This window comes from Aulonocara sp. 'chitande type north' Nkhata Bay, linkage group LG1 (genome assembly GCF_057382095.1).
Source record: "Aulonocara sp. 'chitande type north' Nkhata Bay isolate Kocher_YH1m ecotype deep benthic linkage group LG1, A_spYH_male_GT1.1, whole genome shotgun sequence".
Lineage (NCBI taxonomy): Eukaryota > Metazoa > Chordata > Actinopteri > Cichliformes > Cichlidae > Aulonocara > Aulonocara sp. 'chitande type north' Nkhata Bay.
Genome location: NC_141344.1, coordinates 15,938,823 through 15,962,680, shown reverse-complemented (window position 1 = coordinate 15,962,680; position 23,858 = coordinate 15,938,823). Strand labels below are relative to the sequence as shown.

The following is a 23,858-nucleotide window of genomic DNA, read 5'->3' as shown; positions in this document are numbered from 1 at the left end:
GTTTTTTTTTGAGATGTCATGGAGTTGTCCGACAAGAAATTGCATTCCATCTAAACATGATGAGTATAACGCGAATGAGTTGGTCATCCAGTCTCCAGTTCGCTGTGTCAGTGTCCACAACAGAGCTAACAAGCCAACGCTTTTGTCCATGTAGCGCAGGGGTGGGCAACTCCAGGCCTCGAGGGCCGGTGTCCCTGCACGTTTTAGATGTGTCCTTGAACCAACACAGCTGATTTAAATGGCTAAATTAGCTCCTCAACATGTCCGGAAGTTCTCCAGAGGCCTGGTAACGAACTAATCATGTGATTCAGGTGTATTGACCCAAGGTGAGATCTAAAACCTGCAGGACACTGGCCCTTGGGGCTTGGAATTGCCCCTGATGTAGCGCATTTAAATGTTGCCTTCCTGTAGACATGCTACTGGCTGTGTCAGTGCTTCTGCCATGTCCACGCCGTGTAGCCCGCTTGGTTTCTAAGGTTGCATTATCTTTTGGTTTGGTTTTGCCCTTACAAAACATGCCTCATATTTGCCAGCGAATCCACACCTCGCTTTACACCACTGATACTGACTTACACACGTCAGGGTTTTTTCCAATTAAGTATAGCTGAACTAGACGTTTTGGAAACACCTGGAACGACAAGAAGCTATAGTAAGTCAGGATAATCTTTAATTAATCAGGCAAACCTTTAAGAATAGTTTTTTATAATGGGGGTTGGGCAATAAAGCTAAATCTATAGAGGAAATTGAGGTAACAAAAAACAAACAAAAACTAGAATTATGCTGCCCCCTGGTGGTGAATGTTTTAGTTAAAATGTGCAGAAAGTAACTACAAAAACTACCTTTAAAGTCTGCACCAACAGCAAATACATGAACTCAACCAGCAGCCTTACCTATACAGGTTATGGCTTTTTTTTCCTTTCTAATTGTTAGGTGGTACCGGTATTCGTGAGTGCCTTCAACCTCCAATCCTCTATATCCGTGGCCGCCCACATACACATGATTCGGGTCACATGACGGTTATCCCTAGTTCAGTGACAGACTGGCTACACGAAGCGAGGCTAGCTGTTAGCAAAACTGTCTAGACGGCCGAGATGGTAAGTGTAAAAACAAACATTGGCTGGTCAGGCTACAGTAAAATTGGAGGCGGTGTTTGGTGTTTCTTGTTCATGAAAATATAACATTAACACGAGTTTCCGTTTTTCTGAGGAAGCAATTAATTTTAATACTCAACCCTGTAAAGAAAGCTAGCTGGGCTGGTCGAATTAGCATCGCTAGGAGGCCGTCTTTCTCAATGATCGTGATGTTTTGGTTAGCTAATGGCCCAGCAGCATGATGCCAGCAGTTAAACGTGTTGATTGCTAAGGCAAGTATTTGAGTTCGGTCAAAAAGTCGGGTAGATGAGTGGTTCAAACAAATTTCACTGTTAGCAGACGTTGCTGATCGTTAGCTCAGTGAAGTTGTGCCGTCACATGCATGTTGAATTACTGCAATAACCGTAGAAATTAAGCCAATTCATTTTCTGATTAAGGGCAAAGGGTTGTTCGCTTATTGATTCGAGGGTCGGCTTTCAATAGTGATTGGGTAGCTGATAATTTGTTTTATTTGGGGGTAGGGGGTTCTATGAAGAGTTTACTTCAGTGTTGATTCTCATCTTATATAAATACTTGATGACTGAGCTCATTCTTGGTGATTTGCTGCTTCTGCATGTTGAAGCATTTGTTTGTGACTTTGTGCCAGCTCAGAGGAAAATAATGCGACTGTGCAGATAGTGACTGGTGAATTGGTTGTTATGGCAATAACAGATGCCGTAAATAAGTAGGAGGTGAGATAGTGGGTTTTAACATGTGATATTCATGTCAGAGCTTCCATCACAGATGAGGACACTAACCTGGCATCTCTCTCTATAACTGTCATTGTTATCACTGCAACATGTTGTTGGGGTTGTGTGTAAACAAAGTCATTTGTCTTTAGGGCAGATTCATGTTGATGGAAGCTACAGCACAGCTCAGGGCTTCTTATTACAGCTAGCTGCAATTTCTCTTTAGTTGTTTTAAAAGCAGCATATGTTTGATTACATAGCATGTTGATTGCTCTAAATTTCATCCTCTGAATGTTTTTGTGTTTCTAGAGTTTCCTGGGAGGATTGTTCGGGCCGGTTTGTGAGATAGATGTACTGCTGAATGATGCAGAGAACAGAAAGACGGCCGAGCTGAAAACAGAAGATGGGAAAGTGGAGAAACACTACCTGTTCTACGATGGAGAGTCGGTTTCTGGAAAGGTAAACTGTGTTTGCGTCATTTATCACATGTCACAATGTGGGTCCTGCACATGTGAAGCATAGCTTAAGTTTGTTCTCATTTTCTGTGCAGCAGATAGTTTCAGTCAGTCAGTGTATAATGGACTTCTCAGTCTATTTTGGGTTCATTGCTTTAAGTCCAGTGGGAAATTACGATTCTTTTGATGAGCGTGCAAGACTTGCTTTGGCTTCGGCTTTGCGTCTGCTGTTGCTGTGCATGAGCTCTATTGAGCAGTCTGATATGTGCCTTGTTCACTGTTGACTTCTTCTGTTATCCAGCACAACTCAAAATCAAGTAAAAGGTCAGTTAGTGTGGTAACAGCAGAAAGATATTCACCATTGATGTTGATTGTAATAAACAGTTTTCACCGTGATTACCTAACAGCTGTCAAGCAGAGAAATGTGAGATTTATTTTTGGAGAAGAAATTATTACAGGTTTGTTGAAAGTCGGCAAGCAAATAGGAATATATGTTAGTTATAAAGAAATATGCACAATAATCATAAAAGAAAAGCCCTTTAAAGGAACATTATGCTGGTAGCATGTCAGAATATTATCTTTCTGTTCAGTCCACTTTTATTCATATAGCACCAGTTCACGCAAGCAAGAAGAAACTTGTTCTCAACAAATGTTTCCTCTTCAGGTGAATCTAAATGTGAAGCAGGGAGGAAAGCGGCTGGAGCACCAGGGGATCCGCATCGAGTTTGTTGGACAGATAGGTGAGCATGGTTGATGCTAATGTTAATGTGGCTTTATCACATGGCTGAAAGGTTTAACAGGGCATGTGGTTATCATGTGCAGGTCTGCCGTAGTGCCGCTAACCCCCGCCTCCAACTGTATTTGCTTTGGGACAAAGATAATGAGTGCAGTGTGTTGAAAGAGAATGAAATGCTCAAATAAAACTAATAAATACAGATTTGGGTTTTTTTTTGTTTTGTTTGTTTTTTAAGTGAATTCAAAGCAATCAGACCTTCAGCCAGTCTGAATCCTCTCTGCTATATTTCAGAGCTTTTCTCTGATAAGAGCAACACCCACGAGTTTGTGGACCTGGTCAAAGAGTTGGCTTTACCGGGAGAGCTCACCCAGAACAGAAGCTACGACTTTGAGTTCATGCAGGTGGAGAAGCCCTATGAGTCCTATACTGGAGCCAACGTTAGGCTAAGGTGACACAACCTATTATATAATGTTTATTTTCTGTCAGATTTCTCAATAGTCTTTACTACTGAGTAGGTGCAGGGCTTGTGAGCTCGCTGTGACACAGATTACCGCTTTTTGGATGTTTTTGTTTTTTCTTCATTTACAGTTAAGTCATCAAATGTCATCAATTCAAATTGTTTTATTTTCAGTTTGCCTGTCTCTCCTCCACTCCACACTGTACTCTCCACATATAAGTGTGACTCAGATACTATTTAATTAAAAGACACACACACACATCGTGCAGGAGAGAGAAACTAATGACCCTGTATAAGATTTAATTAAAAATTAAGCAGACAGAAACAACCTTTGAGATAGAGTATGAACATGACACACATAAGTGTTCATGAACACTTATGTTAAAATGTTCAGGCCAAGTTTGTTTGAGGTGAAACTTTCATGGACAATTGTTAACAGGATATAAAACATACTAAGTGATGCCTCAGCTGGCCATCACTCTTGTGCACCAATGGTATCCATCAAGCTTTTTTTTGTTCAGCTACTTCTTTTTTTTTTTTTAATGCATTTTATTTCTAATAGAGAAAAAAAAATCTGTATGATTTCAGTCTGACTTTTATAGCTTGGTGTGTTGTCGTGTTCGACTTGCAGATACTTCCTCAGGGTGACAATAGTTCGGCGCCTGTCTGACTTGGTGAAGGAATACGAGTTAATTGTCCATCAGTTAGCCACCTACCCTGACGTCAACAATTCGATCAAAATGGAGGTCGGCATAGAAGACTGTCTTCACATCGAGTTTGAATACAATAAATCCAAGTAAGAGCAATGTGACTTTAACTTATCAAATGAACAAGTTAATGCTCTGTCACTGCAGAAAATCCCAAATCTAAATAAGAGCTGTCTTTACTTGCATTTATGCCTTTCTTATAGGTACCACCTCAAGGATGTGATTGTTGGGAAGATTTATTTCCTGCTGGTCAGAATCAAGATCCAACACATGGAGCTGCAGCTCATTAAGAAGGAGATAACAGGCATAGGTGAGAATCCAGGGCAGCCACATATAAAAATAAAGTAACCTAGATAGAGCACATAAATGACAAGTCATTGTGGACTTGGATTAACTCTGTAGTTCATCTCCTCTCAGCTTTTAAACCTGGTTTCTTTTCTTCTCTGTAAACCAACTGTGTCCCACTAAGAGTACTGGAAACTTTGCTCCACTTTAATATTTTGTCTCCGGTAGTAAAGTCCTTGTCCTCCTTTTCAGGTCCCAGTACTACCACAGAGACAGAGACGGTTGCTAAGTACGAGATCATGGATGGAGCCCCAGTTAAAGGAGAATCAATTCCCATCAGACTGTTCTTGGCTGGTAAGAGCTCATCTCCTCTTTGGCAGCTATTATGTTGAGTGCTGATCCAGACTCCTATCATCAGGATATCGCTTTTCCTGTTAACTTCCCTCGTCATGAAACAGTCAAACAGGCCAGTTTTTGTTTGCTTTTTATTTTGTTTTGTTTTTTGTTAGTGACATCTAATCGTCTCTCATGTTTCCTTACAGGATATGACTTGACACCCACCATGAGGGATGTCAACAAGAAGTTCTCTGTACGCTACTTCCTTAATCTGGTGCTGGTGGACGAAGAGGACAGGAGATACTTTAAACAACAGGTAAGTCACCACCACTCCAAATAAACGGGCTCTGTTATATATGTGTGATTGTGAAATTATATTGTGTATATTTATTTATTTCTGGAGAGAGGTGCAGGGTTTTTGATTTTTGTTATTAGAATCTGTAGTTCCATCAGGAAACTGAGGGGATCCGGTACCAAAATAATGATGCACTTGATTCCTAATGCTGTAACGCTAATTGCTAAATGAGTGGTAACCTTAGACAGCACAGCAGGGCTGTGGATGTGCAGTGCACAAAGGAAAACAGAAGTGGGCCAGAGAACAACACCAGGAACTTTTAAATCCTGCTTTGATCACAAAAAGTGATTAATGTATTTACAGCCACTGGCCACTTTATTAGGTGCACCTTGCTAGCACTATTTTTGGTGAGCTTCTCTGAATTGTAGCTGCAGTTTCCTATTCTTAGCTGACAGGAGTGGCATCCAATGCGATCTTTCTGCTGTAACCCATCTGCTTCAAGATCCGATGTGTTGTGGGTTCACGGATGTCCCTCTGCATACATTGGTTGTGACAAGTGGTTATTTAAGTTACTGCTGCCTTTTGATCCTTTCAAAGCAGTCAGTCTGTTCTCCTCTGACCTCTGACTTCAACGAGCCATTTCCAGACCAGCTGTTGCTCGCTGGATATTTTCTCTTTTTTGGGGCCAGCTGTAGAGATGACTGTGGAGCTAAATCAGGGTCAAAGGTTTCATTCATTTGAAAAAGTGATTAGAAACTGAAATTATTTTCATATTTGAAACAAAAACAAAATGTGTTTGCAAAACCTAAATTACTTTATTTTTAATAAATTATTTGTTTTCATGCAGCTTCAAAGTAATTTTTTTTTTTTTTGTTTCAAACCCTTTTGTTACGGGAATACTGTTATCTGATTGGCTGGTAGGTCGCTGAGCTAAAAGAGCTATGAATGCCATAAAGAAATCTAAGACTCGCCTGTTCATTTCTGTATATTATTTATTTCTGTCCATCACAAGATGATCAAAGACCGTGTTTCTTACCTGTTGGGTGGTACCGGCGGCATCCTGTGAACGAGCAGTGGCCATGTTCAATCAAAATACCGCTTTTTAATTTGTAACAAACGTGACACAGTAGGTGTCACTCATTAGTCTATGCCCCGCCCTTCCCCTTTGATACACGCTCACAACACATTTTTGCAACATTTCTGTTTTTGTTGTGTTTTTTTTTTTTTTTAACACATTTTTTATGTTTTTAAATATCAAAACTTAGAATTTTAGTTTCAAATAACTTTTTGACCCTGATTTCGTTCCATATGTGGGAGAATCACAGTAGATCAGCAGTTTTTGAAATGCTCAGACACTCTGGCACCAGCAGCCATAACACGTTCAAAGTCTTTTTAATTCGACCTATTTCCCCATTCTGATGCTCAGTTTGAACTTCAGCTGGACATCTTAACCATGTTTACATGCTTCCATGTGATTGGCTGAATAGATACTTGTACTATACAGTTTAATAGGCATATCCAATGAATTGGCCAGTGGATACAACATATACCAGCACTGAATCACAGTTGATTTCATTCACGTACACGTCCATAATTTAGCCCACCTTAGTTGGTATATTAACTTCACATTTGTAAAAAAAAATTTCCTGTTGCATAAAAAGATGAACTGAATTTCAATTGTGCTTGATTACATCTAGATTTCATTTCATTTCTTCCACACACACACACACACACAGTATGTGTGTGTGTGTGTGTGTGTGTGTGTGTGTGTGTGTGTGTGTGTGTGTGTGTGTGTGTGTGTGTGTGTGCGTGTGTGTGTGGTAGCAGAAGAAAATAACAAAAAATTCCTTAAAAAAAACAAAAGGCCACACTGACGACGCTCTGAACTTGGCATGAACTGATGTAATGACTTCCAGCAGCATTACTCACGCAAGTGGAAGCAGGTTTATCAGACAAGGCAAAATATGATTCCTGCACAAATTAATACTGGGGGGGGGCAAGGGATAAAGGACGTATAGTGTCTTAGGCACATTTATTAATTATCTCTTTGATGGATCATTTTGACATAATTAAAATGACATTAAGTTGAATTGGCTGCAGCCGTTATAATCTCAGCAACTGCTGTTTTTAGTTTAATGTAATTTAATTGTGGTGTGTGGCTCTGTGCCGATGTGCAATATGCAGCCCCACCCTGACCTCCAGCTTGCTTAACTTTTCCATATGATAAGTACATGAATAGTTCTACATTTAAAAACATGCATTACCGTATTTTTATTTTTGCTGCTCTGTGTCTGTGTTTAGGAGATTGTTTTGTGGAGAAAAGCTCCAGAGAAGCTGAGGAAAAGAAACTTCCACCAGCGCTACGAGTCTCCCGAGCCCCGAACCCAGCCGGTAACTGCAGAGCAGCCAGAGATGTGAGGGCCGGGCTAAGAACTGATAATACATGCAGACGCACCACAGCTCGTCACTGCTGAACAGCCAGAGATGTGAGGCCTGCCCCCACTCTCTTCCTGGACTGAGAAATGTCTGTATTCATAAATACACGTAACACACCTTCAGGCATCCCCCTTCCCCGCCCCCCGCACCACTTCACAGCTTCAGGTGTGAGCTGCCCATCATCACTCTCTTTCGCGCCCCGCCCCAGGACGTAGACACACTCGCATACAGATGCACACAGTCAGAGTCTGCTGAATGCTACATGTCAAGGCAAGCGCGCAAAACAAACCAACCCAAGTAACGAACAATGAGACAGCCTTTTTATCATCCTGACGTCTCGGACTGCAAACACACTCAAGCACACACAACTGAAGCCATACAGTCGGGTTTCATGCGGAATAAAACAGGAGCAAAGACGGAAAAGAAGAGAGCGCTACAGACCAACGCACCATTTTATCTTGTTATTCTGCAGCAGGAGCTTCTTTTTGTTTGCTTTCTGAACAGCACTGCTCTTGGACTTCCTCTTGCATCTCGCCCAGATACTCTACAAAGTGTCACTTTCTAGAGTCTCGATGGACCCAGTAAGTGAAGGTATTCATGATGTGGGGTGGGATCAGCCCGAACAAAGAATGTGAGTCAGCACCCAAGTTCTGCATTTATTCATATCAGGTGTTATTCATCCATGGAGCTGGGAAAAGAAGGAACTTCTCAGTTAAATATTTTCGTTACTGTAACTGCTTCCAGCCCAACAGAAAGGTTACCCCTTGTTTGATGTTTTACACATTTCTAGCTCCAGTCCAAAACACATTTCAATAAGGAAAACGTCATTCACCGTGGACATCAGGTTCATAAAATCATCATTTTGAACCTCAGCTAGCAGTTATTTATTTCTAAGACTACAAAGTGCCAGATGGTCAATATACAATCATACAATGGAGAAAAATGCAACAAATCCTCACACTGGAGAAGGAGAATTGATTATTTTTGATTTTTGATTCTCTGATTGATTAATGAACTAATGCCACAAGCATCATCAATACATCATTTCACACATTTCAGGTGTAACATATGCAGATCAATGAAGATGTCAGTTTTCAACAACTTGCATCAGGAATTCCTCCACAAATATCTGAAGGTGTAGTTTCTCTGTTCATGTCTTTGGCTGCTACGACACCCGTTCAGTTTGAATTTTTACTGCACTTTCTATCACTAACCTGTAATCTTAGATAACTCAAAGTTTGCTTCACCCATGTTCCAAATAAGAAAAGCTTTGTCTTTTCTCTTTAGTACTTTAGCACTATAAGGAAATTCCTCTGACCTCCTTTATTAGAGGAAAAAAGCTCAAAAGTCAGACTTGTTAAATTTAAAGAAGATATGTCTATTTGAAATTTGGGTGAATTGAACTTTTAAGCAAGGATTGAAAAAAAAATGACTGAAAAAAAACTCAGTTCTGTTACATCAAAAGACACTTTTTGTGTTTACAACTTGATTCATTAGAAACAAAGTGGTTAATGATGATCAGCAGCCTGTAGACTCGCTGTTCTTCTTTTTTTCATGCTGTTTTATTGAACCTGTTGGTTTAGTGTGCTTGAAATACTAATGTGATGAATGGCTCGCGTCAGCTGTTGTAAGCACTGGAAGAGTTGCAGTATGGTTATACTGTCAAATCCAACAATGTTCCACTGTGATGCTCAGACCTGTAGTCTAGGTCCTGCTTTAAAGACACTGTTCAGTCCCATGTGTTGGGTGATTTTTGCCCTTCAGCTTTGATCCATTTGCACTTTTCCCCTGTCATGCTTACCTTTGTACTAAAGAGGCATGGACGCTGAAAGCAAACATCACTCAAGGACAACTTCACCTCAGAGATATCCTGAGTCTGTAACACAAACTATACACACATTTATACTTCACTACATTTTTTTGTTTGTTTGCTTTGTTTGACTTTATATGTAAAATACTTGTAGCTTTAGTTCCCCATTTTTCATATATGGATCATGAAGCTGTGCTGCTTTTCACCTCAGAAAAGTCTGAATGCTGATCTGCACTCCAGCTCTTTGTTGTCCAGCCTTGGAGTCTGGTTCTCTCTTGTCTGAAAACTGTAATTTATTTGCAAAAAACGCTCTCTTCACTTCTTTTTGCTTGGCAGAAATATTTTGTCTTTCTGAATACTGTATAAATAGGGTTTCAATGGTTTTCTTTAAAGACTGTCCAAGGTCACGAGGAGAAACACTTAAAAGCCAAAACTCTCGGCCCCCGTCTTATCTACTGCATGTTTATCTTTACACAATGTCTGATCATGCCATTGTGTGTGTGTGTGTGTGCCCGCGCGCGTGTGCGTGTGTATGATAATGTGTGTATGTGTGTGTGTGTATATGTGTGTGTGTGTATATATATATACATATATAAATATATACACTAAACACAGATATCTAGCTAAAAATGAATCATAAATAAAGTTGATTTATACTGAACTTTTTTTTTTTTTTTTAGGATGACAGAAAGTGCATTTAGACCAATGAATTCCAACCAAGGGTACAAATATACCAGGGGGTAATTTACAGGATCAATCAGTAGCTTTTACGCTGATCAGAATACTAGGTTACTGTCAGTGTAATTGCTCAGCAGTAGTCCCGGCACAGTTAAAACCGCTAAAAGTAATTCTGTTAAATACTATTAAACAAGTAATGGATTCAATTTTAAATTACTTTAACCCAGTGCATTTCTGCAGAGAGATGATGAAAGAGTACCTGAGTTCATCTGACAGGCCTGTGGGGCCACATCTGTTTGAAAAAAGGATAGGATGGTTGAGAACATAAGGAAATAAAGCTTCGAAAAATCAAAGTCATGCTGTGGGCTGTCTTTGTGATCAATTTAGTGTAATAATTAATTCTTCAATTCTATCTGCAGGTAGGTTGATAATGGCTAAAAGTATACTTGATTCCCCAAATACCATAAAACAAAATGAATATTCTTTTAGGCTTCTGTCTTTGGATAAGTTGATGCATAAAACTTGTTGGAAAAACATTTTTCTTAATAAATTTAACTCTATGGATATGGAAGGAACCCAGAGGAAGAGATGTTATTTACTCGCTTGAGAATAGGACATACAGGTTTAAACTGCACTGCACTGAAGAGGGAAACACCCAGCAGGTCCACCATCCACTCATGTAGGTGGCGGTAATGCACTTGTAAGTGTGGTTTGCCAACCAGCATTGACCTCCAACGAAGAAGAAGCTAGAGCAGGGGCAGTTCAAACTGAGGTGAGGTGGTCTGCAGTAAACCGGACTAACCGACAGAAGGTCCTGAGGCGTCGTTGCACTTTTTGGGTGAATTAAATGTGTTTCTACGCTAATCAGTAACAAACGCCTTTAGCTAGCTAAGAAGAGCAGTTGGGAGAAAGCTGTTGTTCGGTAGTTAATCTGTGCACATGAATGAATTTACCCTGAATACAGAAATCACTCTCTTGTGCTTTGATGCTAATTAAAGTATCTGCTGTAGTCCAGACATTAGCTCTATTGCTTTGACTGTACGGAGCTGAAGGATGATCAAACCGGCTGCAGGTAGTTTAAGATGAGGCGTTTAGAGGCTAAAAACATATCTGTATTGGTATCAGCAATACTGACCCTGTATTACTTGGTATCAGATCAATACCAAAATTTCCAATCCTGCACACCACTACTCAGTCACAAACCAGTGTTTCCCTTAGTTCTGCAGACTCCCTGCAGAAGTCTAAATCATGCATTACTGTGACATGAGTGAGCTGGACTCTTCTACAGCTTCCTCTCTCCAAACAGTAACACTAGAACACAACAAACGTGTCATGCACTTCTACAACCTCACATGAACAGATTAAACGCTGTAATCACCAAAGATGAAATATTGAGGGGATTGAAAATATTCTCACGGTATTAATTCATTCACAAACTGCCTGTAATATCAGCTCGAGTCTCTAGCTAATATCTCAGTTTGTTGCTAACACAGTTACATGTGCCGTACTCTGTGCAGCTTACATCCTTTGAGAGAAATAATATGAATCGTTAATATATATTGTTCAATGCTAAAGCAACAGCTCAAACGTGGTCATAAAACCGCCATATGTTTCTTTGAGTTTTCCTGCAGATGACCCTGATGCAGCAACACAACTAAACCAGGATTGGAAACCTGTCCCATCAGCTCATCTTTGTAAATCAACAACTCGAAGGTGAAATATTATACTTGATAATCTGTTTATATTTATAGAGTTTTGTCTTTTTTTTTTTTTAACAAACAGTCCACCTGTTAGCTGTCAGCAAAACTGTAGACTGAAAAAAATGTAAGCTCAGAACTTATGAACCTGAAGTGTGTGAGGACTGAGAAGGATCAAACTTCATTTCAGCTTTGAGGAATAAACTTCACATTTGATTGATGATTCTTTTCTGTTTGTGATTACAGGAGCTGCCCTCAAATTCAGACTTCAGCACGATCCAGTGACAGCAGACAAATCTTCCCACATTTTAACCGTTAATGCTGAATACACTCATTTAATATTGTAGTGAATTTACTGTAAATCCAAAATTAACTGATAAAAAAGGTCAAAAGCTGTTTCAATGAGAAAGTTAAAGACAAAAACAAAGGAATGATATAATAATGTAACTGGTATCATGATGCACTCTATTGCCAAACGTATTCACTCATCCAAATCATTGAATTTGTGTGTTCCAATCACTTCCGTGGCCACAGGAAGTGATTGAAAAAAAAAGAATCAAGCATCTAGGCCTGCAGACTGCTTCTACAAACATTTGTAAGAAATGGGTCGCTCTCAGGAGCTCAGTGAATTCCAGCGTGGTACTGTGATAGGATGCCATCTGTCGAGCAGGTCTAGTCGTGAAATTTCCTCACTACTAAATATTCCACAGTCAACTGTTAGTAGTATTATAACAAAGTGGAAGCGATTGGGAACAACAGCAACTCAGCCACGAAGTGGGAGGCCACGTAAAATTACAAAACGGGGGAAGTGGATGCTGAAGCACATACTGCGCAGAGGTAGCCAACTTTCTGCAGAGTCAATTGCTACAGACCTCCAAACCTCATGTGGCCTTCAGATCAGCTCAAGAACAGTGCGAAGAGAGCTTCATGAAATGGGTTTCTATGGCTGTGCAGCTGCACCCAAGCCTTACATCACCAACCGTAATGCAAAGCACCGGATGCGGTGGTGTAAAGCACACCGCCACTGGACTCTAGAGCAGTGGAAACGTGTTCTCTGGAGTGGTGAATCATGCTTCTCTGTCTGGCAATGCGATGGACAAGTCTGGGTTTGGCGGTTGCCAGGAGAACAGTACTTGTCTGACTGTATTGTACCCAGTGTGAAGTATGGTGGAGGAGGAGTTATGGTGTGGGGTTGTTTTTCAGGAGTTGGGCTTGGCCCCTTACTTCCAGTGAACGAAACTCTTAATTCTTCAGCGTACCAAGACATTTTGGACAATTTTATGCTCCCAACTTTGTGGGAACAGTTTGGGGATAGCCCATTCCTGCTCCAACATGACTGCACCCCAGTGCACAAATCAAGGTCCATAAAGACGTGGATGAATGAGTTTGGTGTAGATGAACTTGACTGGCCTGCACAGAGCCCTGACCTCAACCCAATAGAATACCTCTGGGATGAGTTAGAGCGGAGACTGCGAGCCAGACCTTCTCGTCCGACATCAGTGTCTGACCTCACAAATGCACTTCTGGAAGAATGGTCAGAAATTCCTATAAACACACTCCTAAACCTTGTGGAAAGCCTTCCCAGAAGAATTGAAGCTGTTATAGCTGCAAAGGGTGGGCCTACTTCATATTAAACCCAATGGATTAAGAATGGGATGGGACTCAAGTTCATATGTGTGTGAAGGCAAATAGCTTTGGCAGTAATAGTGTATATATCCTTATCTTTGACCATTTACACGCTGCTCTTTACATTCAGGAGCATAAACAGTAACTGAATTTGGTGTATAAGATAGCTGTTGATCACAGACGGCTTCTGCTTTTAACACTGACATGTAGTCCCCTTCATGAAAGTGAAATGATATCTTTCTCTGACAACATTAAATAAAATCTGATAGACGGTCAAAGGTCTTCACTTGTATGTTGAACTAAAAACTTTAATGTAGAACAGTGTTTTGTAATATTTTGTTTTATTTGGCATAAGGTAATCAAGAGACAGTAATATACATTTTAATAATATAAGTTTCTACAGGACTGAATATAGCATCATTATGTAGAAGTCCAGAGCTTCTGTGCTTTATCTGGGAATCATGTGAAGTGTTTGTGACATCAGGGAGGGGCAGCCAACTGCTGCAACCAGTTGGGGGTCATGGGGAAAGTGAGAGGACAGAAGAAACACTGTGGAAGAGCATCAGAGATTAATAATAACCAATGATTTAATGCAGAGTGGTATATAAGCCCATCATGATTGAAATAGCTGAGTGAAGAAGAAAGACTCAATGCAAGCCCCAAGCAGCCTAAGCCTAATGTGGTGTAACTAAGGGAGGATTCAGAGTCACCTGATCCAGTCCTGACTATATACTTTGTGAAAACAGGCAGATCTAGAGAAGTTTTTCAAGGGTGGCATGGAAATCAAATGGGGTAACAAAATCAAAGCCTTTTTTAAACACATATGTAGGTGTTACATATGGTTATAAAGAGTAAAATGCAGTAAGTATACCCATGTTTCATATAAATATAGTCTATAACTTCTTTATTAATTCATGTAGCCCACATAATGAAACATTTCAGTTACATTAAACATGTGAATTTTAATATTGTGTAATGTATAGCTTGTATAATGAATAAATATGTACCCAATAAGTAGAACATTTAAAAGGTGTTAACACAGTTTTTCATGATTTGTTGGATTAATATTCTGAGGTCCAAAATATAATTGGCCATTTCTGGCTACTTTTGATTGTTTGTTTTGTTTTTGGTTGTTGTTGTTGTTGTTGTTTTTTACCTTGCCTTGCTTGGTATCATTCTTTTCAGCACAACCTCACATGTCTGAATTTGCAGTTATTTTTTCATTAACATACTGTATTAACACAACTGATTTGAAATCACACAAAAACATAAAATCCTAGTAGTACTTATATTTTCTTTTTACTGAAACCACAGACATGTTTAGTAAATTATTTTCATAACCTGAAATGCAAATATAAATTGTACATTTTTAAAACTAGTTAAAAGTAAAAAAAAAAAAAAAAACTACTTAATGAGAGAACAATCAGGTATCACAATAAGATGCCCCACAAATTATTTGCGCCAGTAAAAAAATAAAAATGTCCACCACAAGACAGAGAAGAACACCACAGGGAGAAACCCTGCAGGCCTGACAGCAGGAGGTGTATCACTCTTTCTGTTTTCCACCTGGAGACAGTGTTCACGTTGCATTCTGCCTATGTGACATTCATTAGTGCCCTCACTGACACACAAAACAAAACAACGACTACACAACACATTAACTACACAAAAATGACTCCACGATTCCTCACAATGTTACCGTAGATCAAGACAATGCCATTCAGCGTAAGGATCTGGTTAGATGCTAAGACAACTGGGTCAAGTGAGGACTTTTCAACTAATGGTTTAATAACTGCCACCTTAAAGGCCTGTGGTAAAGGCTGAACATAATGATACATCTGTGAGATGATTATGAATATTTTTTTCCTCTAATGGTTAAATTTTGTTTGTGAAGAAACTTGTGAAGTCAATACTAGTTAGGGTTAAAGGAAAGCTTGTTTCAACAGAGCTCTGTGACTGTGTTGGCACACTGTATTGAAGAAAGTAACAGTAGAGAAATTATATTGTTACATTTGGTTACAGCAAAAAGACATCTACTATAATAAAATGTCTTCCCCATTGCTGTGTAATCCATTAATGCAAATTTAAACGATATTAAGAAATTATCAGACAAAATTGGGTTTTCAAGGAATTCTATTAAATATTCAGTTTCTATGGCACATGTCAGAACAAGCTCCAGACTCCAATGGGTGGGCTCTTTTACATTTTGCGAGAATCCAAATAAATCTAATACTAGATTAAATGCTGTATTGATTCTGTCATTTTCATCTACATGGATAAATTCGTCAACAGTAATTATTTTACCTAAACTAAGTACTAAAGAGACAGTGAGAAGGAGAAAATCTTAGTAAAGGCCAGGTGGGGAATAGATAACAACAAATAAAATTGGTTATCAGTGTTCCCAGTTAGAGAGGACAAGGCTAAGAGTAAGACATTCACAAGAATTAAAACCGTCTGGGTCTATGGTTGATTTAAAAAAAAGAAAAGAAAAAAGAAGTGAAAACTTGCTGCCACTCCCCCTCCTCAGCCCGTGGTTCTAGGATTCTGCCAGTTAATCTAACTCTAACCCTTGATTCATTAAAATTAGCATAATCATCCTGCTGTAGCCAACTTTCTGTAAGGCAGAGCAAACCAATATGTCGATCAAAAATTAAATCATTTACTAACAGGAACTTAGAGAAGGGAGTTTAACCATCCACATTTAACAGTTTTACTGGTGGGAGGGAGCGACTTCACCCCAAACCACTACTGCGCAGACTCTAACTCCAAGTATGTGACATAATATTCCCCATAAACTGTCGATTTATTTGTTGGTTTTAGTACAGTTTGAGGAAGTGACACCATGTCGTCCATCTATTATACAATCATTAATCTCGACAGAAATTTATTTTTTTTTCTTTTTACTCAGGCACATATGTGGGGGCCTATATACGGACTGGTCCTGCAGCACGTTGTGCTACCAGCAGGTCAGGAAGAGGAGTGTGTTGACCGTCCTCTGTTGCTGTGTGAGCCATTTATTCACACTTACCTGGCCGTATGGAGTGAGCCTGGCAAACTTTTTGTGTAGTCCTTGAGGATCTCGCCCACAGCCGACATGTCGGTGAACCGCTATGTTTGTTTCATTTCTCGGCTTCAGCGTCACTTTAACTCCCGGACCCCTCGCATCACCACCAGCAGCTGTCATGCGTCCTCTGGGTCTAGTTTGTTACAGGGACAGCATCGACCCGGTACAGTGGTCTGGAGCAGGGATGTTTCATCTAACAGCTCCTCTCCGAAACCTCCGGACACCTCGTTGTTTGTCCCCGTCTCCCTGAAGGCAGACGCCTCGGCAGACGGCGGTGTGGGAATAGAGCTCACCCAGCCGCTGGATAAAAGTGAGTAAACGAAACCTAAGTTGGTCAGTTAAACTACTCTGAACTTAATAATGTACAAGATAATACTGGGTGTTGTTTTTTGTTTTTTTAACATTTTTTTTTTATTAAAGTGTATACTTGTTCTATTGGTTGCGAATGATTATAAAGGTGGGGGTTATTTTCTCAGATGATGCAACATCGTCTCTGCTGTTTGTGTCTGTGATTCAGATGAGCTGCTGAAGGTTCTGAATCGGTTTTACAAAAGGAAAGAGATGCAGAAGCTGGCAGCGGACTCGGGTTTGGATGGTGAGGGGAAAAAAAACTCATCTGTTGATCGTGTGTATTTAGCCATGGAAGGCCACAAGCCAGTGATCATATGCCAGAAAGAGATTTCCTCTGTCTAATAACCTTGTTTATATGTTGACAAATAGGTTATATACAGATGTGGTCAGAACTTTACATACACTCATCAAGGTTTGAATTTATTTAGGGTTCTCTCTAATCCACATAGGGTGAAATATATATAGACTCACTTAAATCTTTTAATAAGTGGTGCTGAAGGTTCTCCAGTGTCTTTTAACATAACATGGTCAACGCCTAGTATCTTCTCATTAGTTATCATGATTGACTACAACTTTTTGACTGGAACTTCTCTTTGTCAGCATAAAAGAATTGATTGACAACACTTAGTGGATTATCCAATACTCATAACAATGGGAAAGTAATGGAATGAATAGCTAGGAAGATAATTGTAAATTTACACAAGCGGGGAAATTTGCACAGATTTAACACCAGATATCTTTGGCTATCCGTTTTCTCTCCATGCACATGCAGCTCGTCTGTTCCACCAGGCCTTCATCAGCTTCAGGAAGTATATCCTAGAGATGACGTCGCTCCCTGCCGACCTGCACATCATCCTCAACGACATCTGCTGTGGAGCAGGTTTGTCTCTTTATGGAGTAACTGTTACTTGGTTGAAACTGTTTGTTCAGTGACCGTTATATTTAGAAATATTCCTCTGTCTGACTTTTCTCAGGTCATATAGATGACATCTATCCATACTTCATGCGTCATGCCAAGCACATCTTTCCCATGTTGGACTGTATGGATGACCTGAGAAAGATCTCAGACCTCAGGGTCCCGGCCAACTGGTGTGTATTTTAAACCCGACCAAACGCCACACACGTCGCATTAAAAGAAGCTTTCTGGCTTCCGCTACCAAACCATATTTATGTGCTCGCCAGGTACCCTGAGGCTCGTGCCATCCAGAGGAAGGTGATTTTCCACGCTGGGCCAACTAACAGTGGTAAAACCTACCATGCCATCCAACGCTACCTGGCTGCTAAGTCTGGTGTGTACTGTGGCCCCTTGAAGCTGCTGGCCCACGAGATCTTTGAGAAGAGCAACGATGCTGTATGTAACTGTGCTCCTGTGTAAACATCAGTCTTTTCATGTGTCCTAGTGTGTTTGTGTGTGGAGAAAGGTCACATTGTGTATGTTCTCAAGGTGTCTTAGTTTCTATTAATACTGACATTAATTGCACTTTCTCTGTGTGCTTCAGGGTGTACCATGTGACCTGGTTACTGGAGAGGAGAGGACCTTCGTGGACCCAGAGGGTCGAGCAGCTGGTCATGTGGCCTGCACCATTGAGATGTGCAGCGTCACTACACCGTGTAAGTGTGATAATCGTTATGTAAATGTTCTTTACATACAGTTCAATATTTTAGATACTGTTCTGATATTCTTTCTTTGACCTGAGTTTCTGTGATGTTAATAAATAATCTGTCACGGGAAACAAATATTCCCCTTATAACCACGTATGATTAAACTATAAAGGATGGCTCTGAATGAAGTTTGAAACCTTGCTCTAGAAAGGATACATTTCTTTTAATCTGAAAAAATGAATATATTTTTTAAAAAGAAAATGGAGAGGTTATCGATTCATATTAGGTAGTTATTGAAATTTTGTGTATGTTAACTGATTAAAAGGTAGATTTTGACCTCAGTTTTATGTGTTTATAGATGAGGTTGCTGTAATCGATGAAATTCAAATGATCCGAGATCCTTCCAGAGGATGGGCATGGACCAGAGCTCTGCTGGGTTTGTACAACATACTCAGAAACGTAATTATTATTTTATTTTTTTTAAACCTAAATTACTTTATTATTCTGTGCATTTGTGCAGGTCTCTGTGCAGAGGAGATCCACGTGTGTGGGGAACCTGCAGCCATAGACTTTATCAAAGAGCTGATGTTCACCACTGGAGAGGAGGTGGAGGTGAGACTGTGATGGACGCGACATCTGAAAGAAAAGATTTTGGCTGATGTTTCTAACCTCATCATTGGCGATCCCCTTTTTCTCATCTCATCTCAGTCTTCTTCTCTCTGCAGGTTCACAATTACCAGCGTCTAACTCCTTTCTCAATACTGGATCATGCTGTGGAGTCATTAGACAACCTGAGGCCAGGAGACTGCATCGTGTGCTTTAGTAAAAATGACATCTATTCTATCAGCAGGCAGATCGAGGCCAGAGGGCAAGAATGTGCTGTAATTTATGGGAGCCTACCTCCAGGTGAGTATCTAAGTGGTTTTATATTTGTCACTTGAATGCTTACACTCATTAGTCACTTCTTAAGGTACGCTTTTCTGGTTCTGGGTTGAAGCCCCGTTTGTCTTCAGAACTGTCTTAATTCTTCATGACATAGATCAAAGAAGGTGCTGGAAGAGCTTTTTATCACAAAGTTGCTGCGGATTTATTAGCTGAACATCCGAGATGTTAATCTCCTGTTCTGCCACATCCCAAAGGTGCTCTGTTGGATTGTGGACTGTAGAGGTTATATGAGAACAGTCAACTCACTATCATGTTTGAGATTATTTGAGCTTTATTTTATTCTGTTGGAAGCAGCTATCAGAAGATGGGTATCCTGTGATCATAGAAGGATGGACATGGTCAGCAGCAGTACTCAGGCATTCAAACAATGCTCAGATGGTACTAAGGGCCTAAGAAAATACCCCCCACACTATAACACGACCACCAGCCTGAACAATTGTTACAAGGCAGGATGCATCCATGGTTTTGTCTTGCTTATGCAAAATTCTGACCCAACCATCCAATGAACGTCCAAGCAAAACTGGTGACTCAAAAGACCAGATGACATTTTTAAAAATGCGTAACATGGGTAAACGCAACTCATTAATGAGCACCTGAAGAGGTCTGTCTAATGAAATGGCCAGTGAGTGTATGCCTTTGTGTAGAACTGAGCCAATAAGTCAGTTTAGTCAATTTTTAGGAGAAAAATGGTTAAATGTCAAAATTTTGATTTACAGGCACCAAGCTGTCCCAGGCAAAGAAATTTAATGACCCTGATGACCCCTGCAAGATTCTGGTTGCTACAGATGCTATAGGCATGGGGCTTAACCTGTAAGTGCAAAACATACTTTATGGAATATTTTTAGAGCCATATCAATCTTTTTTTTTTTTTTTTTTTCTCTCTTTCAAGTGGTTGCATGCTTTCTGCCATATAGGATATTGTTCATCTGTGTGCTTACCTTTCTGTTTTACTTCACCCTACCGCCCCTTCTCTCTCTCCAGGAGTATAAAACGCATCATCTTCAACAGTCTGGTGAAGCCTAACGTTAATGAGAAAGGGGAGAAACAGATGGAGACCATCAGCACTTCTCAGGCTCTGCAGATTGCTGGCCGTGCTGGGAGGTCAGCCTCCTTTGATACAACAATGCAGACAATCCCTTTGAGCTTCTGTTAGGCCACTATATTAAACTCCATCTTCTGCCACCTGTTGCAGGTTCTCCTCCAAGTTTAAAGAGGGAGAAGTTACAACCATGCACAGAGACGATCTCCCCGTGCTCAAAGAAATACTCAGTCACTCTGTCGATCCTATAGAGGTGATCATTTTACACACAAACACAAAATCTACTTTCAGCATTCCTGCAATAACACATCTTTCTCATTTTATTCTCCAATTTATTGCCTCAGACTGCAGGACTCCATCCAACTGCAGAGCAGATAGAGATGTTTGCTTACCATCTGCCCGATGCAACGCTGTCCAACCTTGTTGTGAGTAGAGCCACTCGTTTAGTGATCAGTGCGAGAATTGAAATGTTCATTATAGACCTTCAAACAGCAGAATAAAAAATAAATACATAAAAACGGGGGAAAGATTTGTAGTTTTCCAGCTACATTTCATGGTCTTCATCAGTGAGTAGAGTTTACTGAGACGGGTTAAATAGTTGGTAATGTGGTAAAATAAAGCCTGAGCAGTCTTTAGATTGAAACAGAAGCTGGTATTTTACTGTAGTGTGAATTTTTCAGGAGCTGCATGTTTTTATTTGGGACTGTTAGTCGCTGTTTTTTTTCCTCAACAGTTTGTGAAACCACCTGAAAAAGTCTGTTTAAGTCTGGTTAAGACTTAAGATCTGAAATGCCTAAATGTAAACAAATACAACTGACTGCTGCATGTATCCTTTCTATATTACACTACATGAAATAATTTGATAAAAGAACATTTTCATGACAAAACTGTTGTCATTTTTTAGTAGCATAAAAGTATTTTTACGCGTTAACGCAGATTATCCGCCATCACAGTCAACGCGATTAAAAGTTTTAACTGCATGCGCATTTTTAACCTTTGCTAAAAGATTGAAGAAAACTATTCAAATTCTCTTTTTAAGCACACATTCTTTGTTTGTTCTGCATTTACTTCATTATATTGCATAAATGTCAGTTACAAGCTTAAATATGACGTTAAAAAAAAAGTAATTGCAACCAGGCTATTGATCAAGTAATTGCGATTAATTGGTTAATTTTTCTTAATCTATTGACAGCACTAATATTTTCAGTTTCCCCTTTGTAGCAAAAATGAAAGTTAAATATTGTTTTGTGTTTCAGCGCAGACCCGCTAAAACTAAAAGCAAAGGATCGTCATTAGTTTATTTCTTTATTATTTTTTGAAGACGCTAATAGCTAACTTTCCTTTTTAAAGTCCAGCATGCGTGCTGAAATGATGAAGCAAAATGCACCCTAATACAAATGTGTTTAAGCTGTGAATGGGTACATAAAGGAAAATGCACGTTTTGTATTTCAGTTTTACTGTTCGACATTTTAAAGCCACGTCTTATTCAAGATTGTAAATGCTCTCGTTCTCTCGCCCCCTTCTCAGGACATATTTGTCAGCCTCTCTCAGGTGGACGGTTTGTATTTTGTTTGCAACATTGACGACTTTAAGTTTCTGGCAGACATGATTCAGCACATACCGCTTAACCTGAGGTCACGCTACGTCTTCTGCACTGCTCCCATCAACAAAAAGCAGCCTTTTGTATGTACTTCCTTCCTTAAGGTGAGTGAGTGGATGTAAACATTAGAAGGCTGCAGAGATTTAAGGTTAATGGTGGAAGGACAGGAGTGAGCAGTAGAGGGTGCTGATGAGGAGAGTAAAAATGATGAAACGAGGGTAAGGAAGTTGACCCAGTGAGGCATTGGTGTAATAACCCTCCTGTCACACCTGATTCTTTTTATGGTCTTATCAAACTGATAAAACAAGAGTAGATAAAATTCCCATGAATGAGCAACCTTTGAGGTTAAGGGTTAAGTTCTGCGTATTTCTATTGTTTGTGTGTGCTAAGGCTCCGAGTATTTAGTTTAGAGCAATAGCGATGCACCTATAGAAGGTAATTTGGTTCTGTAAATAAAACTGTGATCAGATAATAAATACTAAAACTGTGTTCAACACAAATAAAGTATACGTTTAACATTTACTTTATTATCTGAGTGTGTACAGCATGTCATCTGCACTGTTGATGGATCAATCATGTTTCTTCTCCAGTTTGCCCGTCAATTCAGTCGAGACGAACCCCTGACGTTTGACTGGGTCTGTCGCCACATCAGCTGGCCTCTGGCTCCACCTAAAAACATTAAAGACCTGGTTCACCTGGAAGCTGTCCATGACGTGTTGGATCTCTACCTCTGGTTAAGGTAGCTTTATATTTCCACCTTTGGCAAGTTGCCTCACCTGTTTTTATGCCTTTTTAATATGCGATCACGATGTGTTTGTTTGTATGAACTCTTCTTTGTTGTCGTAATTTCCAGTTTTGCCATATTAATCCTCTTTATCTGTGTCTACGTGCCTCCGCAGCTACCGTTTCATGGACATGTTTCCAGATACTGCCTCAATTAGAGAAATCCAGCGGGAACTTGATGATATCATCCAGCAGGGTGTGCGAAATATCACCCGGCTCATCAGAGCCTCTGACACAACAGTCACTGACCCACTGCAGGCGCAGAGCAACAGGCATGGCCAGACAGGAAGCGGAACTGGCAGCACACATTTTTTGACTGGAAGCAGAGGTCAAAGGGGACAGAGAGCCTCAGGACAGATGATGGACAGCTCTCTGGCTAGTCGTCTGGTGAGAGACGGGCTGTTGACGCCCGATTTGCTCCAGCAGCTGCAGAGGGAATGGTCTAAAGATCAGAAGCAAGACAACAGCAGTCAGAGGGCACTTGATCTGGAGCATCAGAGTAATAACAAAGGGAAAAGGAAAAAGAAGAAGAAATGAAGAACCTTTTCATTTTGCTTCAGTGAAGAGCAAAAAACTGACATCAGCATTTGTTGATGTTTTAAGCATTTAAGACAGATGTGAGAACTCCTTCTAGCACTGAAAGTATCCCAGTAAGCTTTGACCTCCAGCGTTAAAACTAAAAAAACCACCTTGTTCCTGTGCTACAGATCTAACCAAATGTTTTCTTCCATTCAACAAATGTACAAACTCACTAAAGCTGGAAAATGTTTCTAGCTCCAGTCTCTGTCTATGAAGGATCAAGTGTCTGTGAGAGATGTCCTCTTTGTGAAACCAATAACTGACAGACATCATTGTCAAATGTGCTGTTTCAGTAGAATTTTTGACACCAGAAGACACTGAAGTTCATTAAATGCTGGAAGTTTTCTCAGTCGTCAGACTCTAACACGTAATTTCTATGAACATTTCTTTAACTGAGGAAAAAAGTGAGAGCCTTAACTGGGTGCAGGCCTGTTATTCAGATGAAATGTCATATTTTTCTCTTTGTATGCTTGAAATGATATGATATTAAACAGTATTTTAAATGTGTTGATGTTTGTAGTGTTCTGTGTCAATGTGATTTGCAGCTCATGCAAGGGG

At 40.0% G+C, this 23,858-nt stretch overlaps 2 protein-coding genes across 2 annotated transcripts; both read left to right on the top strand.

Moving 5' to 3' along the window:
* The first annotated feature begins 871 nt into the window (after positions 1-871).
* Positions 872-10,372, top strand: vps26a (VPS26, retromer complex component A). The gene is made up of 9 exons (XM_086285658.1): positions 872-1,094; positions 2,129-2,278; positions 2,939-3,014; positions 3,302-3,458; positions 4,099-4,263; positions 4,378-4,484; positions 4,712-4,813; positions 5,002-5,111; positions 7,392-10,372. Exons 1-9 carry the CDS (start codon positions 1,092-1,094, stop codon positions 7,506-7,508), a joined length of 987 nt encoding a protein of 328 aa, XP_086141784.1. The 5' UTR covers positions 872-1,091; the 3' UTR covers positions 7,509-10,372.
* Positions 10,373-16,222: 5,850 nt separating this feature from the next.
* On the top strand, positions 16,223-23,807 carry supv3l1 (SUV3-like helicase). The gene is made up of 16 exons (XM_086285621.1): positions 16,223-16,711; positions 16,919-16,996; positions 17,525-17,632; positions 17,727-17,841; positions 17,935-18,103; positions 18,252-18,363; positions 18,713-18,790; positions 18,875-18,966; positions 19,080-19,260; positions 20,016-20,109; positions 20,281-20,400; positions 20,492-20,591; positions 20,683-20,763; positions 21,866-22,042; positions 22,529-22,677; positions 22,838-23,807. Exons 1-16 carry the CDS (start codon positions 16,432-16,434, stop codon positions 23,256-23,258), a joined length of 2,355 nt encoding a protein of 784 aa, XP_086141747.1. The 5' UTR covers positions 16,223-16,431; the 3' UTR covers positions 23,259-23,807.
* Positions 23,808-23,858: the final 51 nt, after the last annotated feature.